This window comes from Pteropus alecto, unplaced genomic scaffold (genome assembly GCF_000325575.1).
Source record: "Pteropus alecto unplaced genomic scaffold, ASM32557v1 scaffold115, whole genome shotgun sequence".
Taxonomy (NCBI): Eukaryota; Metazoa; Chordata; class Mammalia; order Chiroptera; family Pteropodidae; genus Pteropus; species Pteropus alecto.
In genome coordinates, this window is record NW_006436814.1 from 2015704 (window position 1) to 2026207 (window position 10504).

At 44.2% G+C, this 10504-nt stretch overlaps 1 protein-coding gene across 1 annotated transcript in view; it reads left to right on the forward strand.

Moving 5' to 3' along the window:
• The window catches only part of LOC112481722 (kinesin-like protein KIF26B), a 12089-nt gene extending 1990 nt beyond the window's left edge, over positions 1-10099 (forward strand). Inside the window, exon 3 of the mRNA XM_025048509.1 lies at positions 9980-10099. Coding sequence (XP_024904277.1) covers positions 9980-10099 — 120 coding nt within the window. The remainder of the gene's footprint in view (positions 1-9979) is intronic.
• The last annotated feature ends 405 nt before the right edge of the window (positions 10100-10504 follow it).

Sequence of the window (10504 nt, forward strand, 5' to 3'; positions counted from 1 at the left end):
ACGACCCCGCGCGTCTCCCTCACCTGGCCACGGTGAGGCGCAGGGCTTGGTTGCCGCGCTGGCGGTTTCCGGCCGCACCAACCACGGAGGATGCCGCAGGTTATTTGTCTTGCTGTCCCCGTCTCCTTAGAGCCCCTTTCCCTGCTCCCCGCACCCGCTGGACCTGCGCGGTGCTGCCTTCCCCCGAGACCCTCTCCGCGCGCGCCCGCAAACCTTTGCGGGTGGCAGGCCAGGGACACGCCGACACCAGCTCCTGGAATCCTTTCCTTTCCGCCCCCCGCTGGGCCCGCTGGCCTGCTCATTAGATTTCTCTCCCCAACCCCACCCATGATCCTTTACAAAAATGTCGGTGGGACATTCAGGAGTTGGCGTTTCCCATGGCCTGGTTGTGGTCCTTTCCCAGGATCACAAAACCAGAAACACCTATTGGAAAGCCAGCCTTCCCCCTAGCATTCCAAGCATCCGAGGAAGACGAAGGGGTGGAGAGCTCCTCGGAGGAGGGCCACCTCCTGGCCTGCTCCAGCGCCAAGCACACCGGGTCCTCCATGGCAACCCTGCGGGCCTGGGGGTGTGTGCCAGGAGCCCCCAGCGTGGAACACAATGCAATTGTATTTGCACTGTTGGGTCCAAGTGCTATCAAATGATAATATTTACTCTTGCACTTCAAAGAGTTTTTATCAGTGGTTGGAGAGAAATATCAAGAAAACAGAGTGGATTGCTGTGGAGGTTTCTGATAGGGGTTGTCCAATGGCATTTTCTGATATATTTCTGTGACTTTTGAAATGAAATCTTGTGATTTTCAGTAGCGGCCTTTGGAAATAACTGCATCTGCTCGCCTCATCTGCTTATCCAAATACACATGCATTGATGTTTTCATAGGTATGGGTTAAATTTAACAAATACAGAAGATGTAAAATCTTCAATGTGGAAAACTACCACCAAGAGAATTGGTTTTATGAATCCCGAATTTATCTCGAGAATAATTAACTCGCGGATTGTTGTGAGTATGCCATTTTTGTAGTTTCACAATAGAACCATCAGGACACCCCAAGAATACATCTTGGGGATTCTAAAAGCTTCTTGCATTCCTTCAATTTTACACTGTTTCTTTACCTAAAAATTTACTTGCTTTTTTGATCATTTATCAATATTCGTTGATTTCCTCCGGCATTCAGGAGATAGCAGATACCTACAGCTCTTGTCCTCGTGGAGCTTAGATTCTAATGGAGGATACAGACATTAACCACATAATGCACAATTCGTGATTTGTTTTCTACTGAGGAAGAGTGTGGGGTGTTGTGAGTTCATATAACCAGACTAGGCCACGTGATAACATTTGAAGAAACTTAAAGACATAACATCTGATACTTGGAAATCTTAATAAGTTACACGGCCTACCAGATCATTCTGGAACGTTCTTGAGGAACTGTTCTTACAATAATTTCTTTGTGTTGTTGTTTGAGCGCTCCTTGTGAGCAAAGGTAAATCAAAATATCCTCTTTTCACAAAATGGTGGGAGGGAAGGAATTCTATAGGAAGAAGAAACAAATGTTGACACTTAAATCCATCTATCGTATTTTATGGAGTCATGTGACAAAGTAGATTTTTGGTCTTGTTGAAGCAGCCTGGAAAATTCATTCACAGTGTCATAGGAGGCAGCTCCATATTTGGCCCTTTTATTTACGAGGTAAAATAAAAGCCATGCGGGAAGCTGATCACATTATCAGTGGTGATTCTGGGAGGAGCGTCGGGGCCGCTGCACCTCGGGGCTCTGCACCGACTTCCGGGGACCCAGGCGCATGGAGAGAAGAGTTGCCAGTCGTGGGGGCGGTCACTCGGGGTCACTTTCAAGCGCACGCAGGACTATCACGCAGTGCCGGAGTGGCCTGGACCTTTACATGTGACGTAGCACGGCGCAGCGTGACATCCGGTACAGGCGAGTGCACAGGCTGAGTGAGCAACAGCGGTGATTTGGGTCACCTCGTTGTTAATGACAAAGTGTGGGCCTCAATTTTAACCAAAAACATTCTACAAGCCTCTGAGAATAATAATTTTAGAGTTTTGTTTTGTTTTTCTTTTTAAAACATTGGTACCCTCAGATTGGGCACAATTTCCATTATACCTTTAATTTTTGTAACATTTTAACTAAACAGATGCTGTGTTCTCTGGAGCACCATGGATAGAGGCCCGTGTAACTCAGAGACAAGGCCTCTCTACTCCCAATGCCGGGTTTGTGAGCAAACTGGACCTCTGGGGCACTCAGGCACAGAAGGAGTTAGGTTCCATTAGAACAAGAGGTGTCATTGTGACTCCAGCATGTACTTCGCTCTGGAGAGTAAGAGTCTGGAAGATAAAGACATGTTTTTGAGGGGTAATTAGCAAAAATCATCTTTGTAATTAGCTTAAGATGCTTAACCGTATTTGGGGAATATTTTCTTAAATAAAGTATTAAATTCCGCTAGGTGGTTTTAAAAATCTCCTAGGTAAGCATTTAAATATCAAAGGCAGACTAGCATACTCAGGAACCTTATAATTTTAGGATGAATTCGGTTTAGTGCTTTCTGTACCACTGATTTATTTTGTCGCATTGAGTAAATCAGTTTTCCTCTGCATATTTAACTTTCCCATTAATACACTAAGGAAAAGAATGATTGGGACTGCTAGAATGTCATAAAAGTTACTAAATAAGGTTTGAAAAGTGCCTCATTCTTCGGAGAGGGACGTGAGGGTCAATGATTATTAATTAGACAAGATTCTGTTCAATTTATGTTTTACAGAATTTAAGATTTTTCTTAGAAAACATTATCCGCTTTCAATTTCGACAGTAGATTTCCCAAACGTTACACCGCCATATGAGTTCTCACTTTGAGTTCTCACACTTTTCCCAACGGTAGGTGGTAGCAAGCCGTACTGAATTCTTCTCGTTTTGTTTCTGGGACAATTCATTGAGAAGGGGAGATGAAGTGCTGGAGAGCCCAGGCGGGTGCCTGGCCGGTCCCAGGAGGTAAGACAGCGGCTCTGCTGTCCTGAGGGGTAACTGCCCTGTTCTGAGCCTCCAGTGTGGCTTCATGGGAGAAGGCACAGTGATTTTGGAGGTTTCCAGCTTAGGTAACTGGGTGGGCGGGGAGAGTTATTAACTGAGGCAGGAAATGGGAGGTGACACAGGTTTGGGTGAGCTCAGAGAGGAGGAGGATGGGTGTGGTTTTCCACGCAGCTGAGTTTGAGGTTTCTGCAAACAGTTAGAGAGTAGAGGCTGATTTAGGGATAAACAGACTCTGGAATGTAGAAGTGACAACCATGAGCTCATATAACTCTTAATGATGTCCTGGATTCATCTTTTCGAATAGCAGCTTACCCGGGTAAGTAAAGATTTGTGCCTGGTGGCCGACTGTAAAACGCTGGGATTGATTTTTATTACCCCAGTCAGTAAGAAAGTACTTACTGGGTTTATATCATTTCCTTTCTAGGGCTGGTAAGTGGAAGAGCGCAGATAAAACAAAAGAATGTGGATTTGTAAAGTGTTGGGATTTTAAGCAAAACAGTCCTTTAACCCATTGTAGTGTTCCCATGTGTAAATCTAAAGCCATTTTATATCCACTGGCAAGAGTGTCTTTCCTGTTTTATACGCAGTCGAGGCACCAAGCCAGAAATAGGGGCCAAGGAATGACTCTCCCGTTTTGGGGCTATCCTAGATCATTCTAATATCCATGACAGAACTTTTGAATTGACAGTGTGAGCCCTACGAAACACCAGCCCAAAGGAATTCCCTGGAGGAAGCAGAAATGTTCCAGTTTGGCAAAAGGTTATCAGACATCTGTTCATTTCCATATCAATAAAAAAAAAGAATCTCCTTTTATGTAAAAAAAAGGTCCAGAATGACATTCCTATCTGATTTTTTCTCAGCCACGTATTCTGGGTCCATTTATGCCCCAGAAATATCAGGAAGATTAGCTGGACATACTGAGAAGGGTGGCCAGCAATCACAGAGATGAAAGAAAGGAATGTGTCATAAGGGTTTAAAAACACCAAACGTGGACTCTAAATAGCTAGAGCCCAAGTAAGTCTAGACTTCGAGGTTTTATATATATATTTTGTATTTTCCCAGCTCCAAAACAAGGGTATGAAAAAATAACTCTATTTAAAAAGCTTCTATTAGAAGCCGTTGTAAGATACTTTATAAATAGATAAAATACATACTGCATTTTAAATATTTATTAATTACGAGAAAATTCTATCTGAAATCTTCTTAGAACACATGGCTGTCTTCAGAAAGCCCCACTTGAATCTTTTCCATTTTGGAGGTATTTTGATAAAGGATCAGCTAATAGATAATATCAGTAATGAAAAAGTCCTGTAGCACTTAATCATTAAAAATTTTCTGAAACATTTTAGGGATTATAAAAACATTCCCAGTAGAAACATGTGAGCAGTAATCTCTGCTTTAAGGTTTAGCAAGCTATGGAATAATGGTTTTGCATTCTGCCAGACATTTAATCGTGAACCAACATGGTCAGTTTTTATAGTGACTTAATTCACTTTGTAAAAATCCCTGGCCTGTAGTAATTTCTTCCACACTCACTGCAGATAGGATTATTGCATTAGAAATGTGATTCTTAAATGGCTGAGGCTGGTAATTTGTCAGCATTTGGAAGGATTAAGCCAATAAAATTTAGGCAACATCAGTTGCTCTTTGGCGTTATGTCATGGATTGGACCATTCATCAGCTAATAATAATGGCGATGGTAATAATAACGATGATTACAAATGGCTAACAATTATCATCATTAGGTGCTGGGCACTGTACCAAGACACACACACACACACACACACACACACACGCACACACACACACACGCACTCATACAAAATCTCATATAGCAAAGTGAAGATTAAACCTGATTTCCTTTCTTGACCCTGGAATCTGGGTGATTGGTGTGGTTCAGGTCAGACAAGGAAGCATGACGAAAGGTGCAGGAAACAGAGGAATCCAAGGACGCTTTCACCCCGAAAGCCACCGAGAGTCACTATTCGTATAACTGCGAGAATGTCACGATTGTATTTCCTGGGCTCGCAGATGGTACCTTCACTTTCAGGGTGGCGGTAGAGGGTGGGAAAAATATGTGAGGTTGTCAGGATTCGGAGCTGAGTAATTTTCTTGGCTGGAATGTAACGGAGGGGAGGAAGGAAGTTCTCCATATTTATATTCACTCAGCTGAAACTCTGTTATCAGCCCTTTTCGAAAAACCCTGCCAGAGGCCCATGTGCTGACCCGGGAGGGAGGGAGGGAGGGAGGGTCCTTCGGCTGGACGTGTCTGTGCCACGTCAGCAGGGCCGCCAGACTTCCACCCTGGTCTGTCCTGGCAAAGAGTCTCAGTTGACTGGTGTCTGGGAGAGTTCACGGTCTCTTTTCAGGAATATAAACTGACTTCCTTTTTACCACTATCTTGAGTCACAGGCTGGTCATAGCATCTTTTCTTTACTTTGGCAAAGAGGCACTGTTTAGAATGGGCCCCCATCCATCATTCACACTTACATGCACAATCGGAAACATCTTGAAGTACATTTGCATAGGTGCAAAAAGCCTGGAAATACACCAGGATTTCTAAATTACGTTTGAAATATTTATCAAAATAGTAAATCAGTATCCATCATTCTGCTTGTTGCCTTTGGGATGCTCCAGAAGCCATCTCCATCTGAGAAAACTGGATTTCGAGTCATGTTTAGAAAGGCGTCTGTCTGTCCACCACCTCCAGGTTTTAAAGGAATTCACCTATGTTTTCTTTGAGTATTTATATGCTTTCCTTTTTCATATTTAGATCTCTGATCCATCGGAAGATTATTGTGGTATTTAACGAAAGGTGTAAATCAATGTCATCTTCTTCTAAATGTCTATCCAGTTGGGCCCTAACCCTTTATTAAAACATTCACCTTTTCTCCCGCTGATTTGAGATACCACCATGATCCTAAACCAGATTTTCAGTCTTCCTCACTATTTTTCCATACGAACTGTAGAATCAACTTGCCTAAAACTCCAGAAAAGCATTTTAAATTGGGACCATGTTAAATTTATATGTTAACCTAAGGGATATTGGGCATCTTTATAATGTCGAATCTTTCCCGAGAACATGGAATGCCTTTCCATTTGAAAAGTCTACTTCTCAGCAATTTTAAAGGTTTTTCCCTTATAGGCTTTGCACATCTGTTCAATTTATTATTAGATATTATATCTATTATTATACTATACTATTATACTATACTATTATACTATTATAAATGAGTTCTTCACTTCCATTATCTCTTTCGAGAATTGTTTACATATAAGAAGGATATTGATTTACATATTAATTTTATATTCTTTTATTAAATTTTATTAATGTAGTCATTAGGTTTTAAAGTTGGTACTCGGATTTCCAAAAGAATTTATCTTCTACAAATAGAGGTATCAATACTCTTTTCCTTTGTTGTTTTATTCCAAATGGTTTTCTCTGGTTTGTTACAATGTTAGATAGTAGTGATGTAGTGGGCTTGTGTGTAGTGTTTCCTGATGTCAGCTTTCGGATTTTTGAAAGTTAAGGAAATAACCATCAATCCCTATTTTATTTAGTGTTTTTAATCAGGAATGGGTGTTATATTTTGCGAACTATTTTTGTTTCAGTGTTTAGGGAAACAATCATATGATTTTTCTCCTCAGATCTATTAATATTGTGAATTATCATCGATTTCCTAATAACAAACCATCCTCGCATATCCATAATAAACTCCACATGGTCACAATGTATTTTTTAAATATGTTGCTGGATTCAGTTTGCTAATATTGACATCGTTTTTGCTTTCATATTCATATGCCAATAAGCATTTTTAATTCCTGCTCATGTGCCAGCTGCAGTTTTATGGCACAGATAAAAAAAAAAGACTAAAATTCTTGCTCTGGAGTCACTCCCAGTCTAGGATTAGAGACAGACAAGGAAGGAAGGAGTTAGAGTGAGGGACCACAGGCTGTGCGGACTGCGAGAGCACGGAGGGGTGAGGCTCAGGCGGGCTTTGCAAAGGCGAGCAGGAGGTCAGCATCTGAACAAGGCGAAACATTGACATTCCAGGTCAAGCGAATGGCAGGCACAAGGTTCAAAGAGGTTATGCACCCTCAGTGCACCTGAGGAACTGCAGTGGCTCTTGTCACCATAGCACAGGGTGTGCATGGGTGAGTGACAGGCTGGAAAGGGGGCGGGGAGAGGATAAAGGGCCTTGCAGGCTGAAGAGTCTGAATATTAACCCATAGGCCATGGGCAGCCATTCAAGGGCTTTGAGGAAGGGCATGAAGTGACAGGATATTCATTTCGGAGAGATCGCTCTGGTAGAGAGAAGATGGATTGGAAGACCGGTGTCATGGGGTCCAGGTGAGAAGCGGCCCTGGCATGAGTGGAAGATGATGCAGACCTGAACAGCAGCAATGGGAATGAGGAGGCAGCTTGGACCCGACAGATCGTGCACATAGAAGACCTGTAACGGGCGGGAGCGGGAGGAGGAAGCTGAGGCATTCTCTCGGAGTTCCGGCTGGGGCAAGGGTGTGGACAGTGCTGCCGGTAGCTGAGACGGACGATACAGGCCGAGAGGGGTTCGTCATCGTGGGTCCGATTTTGGAGAATGGTTGGTTGTGTGTAATGAAATTGGTTTGGGCTCGGTAGAGCCTGAGCTGGAATGTTCCAGAGGGTCCAGTTGGGGCCCTAGAGTGGCGTCAGAGCTGGGACGTGGATCTGGGAGGTGTCGGTGTGGGCAAGGCGGTGGAATCCACAGATGGCGTGAGCTGTCCAGGGAGCATGTGTTGTAGAGTGAGACAATGGACGGCTGAGCCTGGAGTCGGGGGACCCATTGACATTGAAGGGACAAGCAGCTCCAGGAGCCAGGAAGATAGATCAAGGAGGAGATGCCAGAAAAGGGGGAGGAACACAGGAGAAGTGGTGTCATGTAGACCGAGGGAGGCCGGAGCTTCAGAGGGTGGGGGCGATGAAAGGCCAGGTACCTTGGAGAGATCAAGGAGGTAAGGCTTGAGCTTCCCATTGAATCAGCGAAGAGGAAGTCTTTGGGGAGCTTTGTTAGAAGAGATTCTACGCCCTGGAGACAGACAGTGACAATGTCTCCAGGGGTGAACGCAGAGGCAGCATTTGAGTTGCTGAGGACACCGGAAGGTTAAGAGAGATCCGTTTTTTCAGGATCTTATGACCTTAGAAATTAAGATCTGGGGTCAAAAACTTGGTGCTTTTGCATCAAGGCTGCATCACAAAGTGGGACCTTGGGCAAGTTCCTTAGCCTTTCTGAACCTGGTTACTCTCATCTATACAATGGGGGCAGTGATAGGACCCCACCGGGATTGTTGTGAAGATCAAGCAACATCGTGAGATCATAGTCCAACCATCATTTTCTGTTTTTTTCCCAAGGAAGCTGAGTTTTATGAAAGACTTCTTTCTGTCTCTTTCTTTCTGTCTCCCCTTCCTTCTTCCCTCTCTCTCTCTCTCCTTCCCTCCTTCCTTCCTTCCTTTTTTCCTTTCTCTCCCCTCCCTCCCTCTCTCCCTTTTCTGTCCCTTCCCTTCCCATTTGCCTCTGGTCTAACATTAAAATGGAAAAGCAGCAGTCAGAGAAAATAGAATATGGCGCCATCCACCTCATCCACCTCATCCACCATTTCTTCACCTGCAAGTGAATAAACCATCTCATAGTTAAATTTATTCATTTGCAGAGTGGCTCCACAGAAAATGTAGGAGAGCTCCTTTGTTGCAAATAGAGACTCCTGCTGCTTTCAGTTGAGATGCGGTGAGTATGGACTGAGATCCTCTGTCGCAGAAAGGAATCCCCTGTTGAAGCCCCGCCCCTGTCCGGCCCGGCAGGAGGCATTGCAGACGGCCCTGGGCATTTGGGCTCCTGCGAATGAAGGAGAGCAGATACCCCCAGGGACTGACTGCACAGGCGACGTGCAGAGCCCAGCAGCACCGGGAATTTGGGCTTATCTGCCTTCTGGTCCATGTTATCTTTCTCAGACAGTTTTCTCTGCAGTTATACTTTGCTGATCCTATCGCATCGATTCTGACCGGACCCCATGGAGAAGTCTGGAAATAAAGACACGTTTCCCCCACCAATAAGTATTTCCCGCACAAATCTCAGCTCCCAGAGAGGGAGCTGACCTGGGCAGAGAGGATTCTTGTCAACTTGGATTTAGAAAGAGTCGATATTCTCATGCTGCTACGGAGGTGAATATTTCAGAAGGCTCTGGGGTGGAGTGAGTTCTTTCGATAAGCAGAACTGTATCTAAACATGTCTTCAATGTTAGAGACCAGGCGAAAGCTGAGGGTCTTTTTAAATTAATCTTTTCTGCTCAATGGAGTTTAAGCTCAATATTGCTGCCAGCTACAAAACGTTCTTGGAAAAAAAATCTTAGTTCATCATACAGCACAGTTTTAGAATCTCTGGTAGTTCTTACACACAAAAATAGCTTTATTTTTAAGCACAAACTGCAAATAATAAGTTAAAGTCCACTTTGCCACCCCAGGGGTGACCAATGTAAACTTTTAATCATCCTTTGTCTAATCCGAGTGATGTCCGAGATTTGTAATGGCTGATGCAGGATTTTTTTTTCTAAGATAACAGGAACTCATAGAGCTCGAGCTTTTTCTGTGGCGTAATTCTTTCTTTGGCTAGTTAGCAGTGATGAGTGGCTACGCTTTCCCATGAGATACCGCCGTCTTATTTAGAGCAGTTGCTTGCTTCAGAGTCATCGTCACGATTTCCCTGTGCCCGCTCTTTCTAACCGGTGGTTTCATGCAGCTGTCGGAGGCGTCTTAACTGATCAGAAACCAGCGCCACCAAGAGCTGGTGAGCTCCCTAACCGAATGGTTATTTGGAAAATCAGCAGTTGAATTCAAGCAAACAATTCAGTTATCGTTTAAGAAAAATCATCGGATGCCTGGTTCAGTCATGTGTCTTTTCGTAGAGGGTTGTCCTGGTCCTGAGCATGGCAGCTGAAGAAGTGGCCTCGAGAGTCTTCTCTGTGGTCCCACGGCGTGGACTAAAGGATCGCTTTTTCTCTGCCAAGCCAGGCGATGGGGCCTGAAGGATAGGTGGGAGGATAGAAAGGAGAAGAATAAAAGAGAGAGGAGGAGGAGAAAGGATGAAAGAAGAGAAAGAAACGGAAAATAAAGGGTTGGTTGGTGGGTGGGCGTTGGAGGTTGTGCACAATGCCAGCTGTTTAGGTAAAAAATGACTGTCCTTAGATAAGGAGACAGGTACAGTCATGCCTCTAGCACTGATGAGCACTGTGCTCCTGGGCAAGTCACCTCTGTGCCTTGTGTGTTAGATCTCTTTTATAAACCGAGAGGATGCGAGTTAGTGGTCTCTAAACTCCTTCCAAGCCTGCGAGTCTCTGTGAAGCTGGAGAGAATCCCCCAAACTTTGTGGAGCCCAGTCCTTGTCTCAAATCCCAGAGGGACATGCTCGACAGAGTTCTTGATGGATTTCT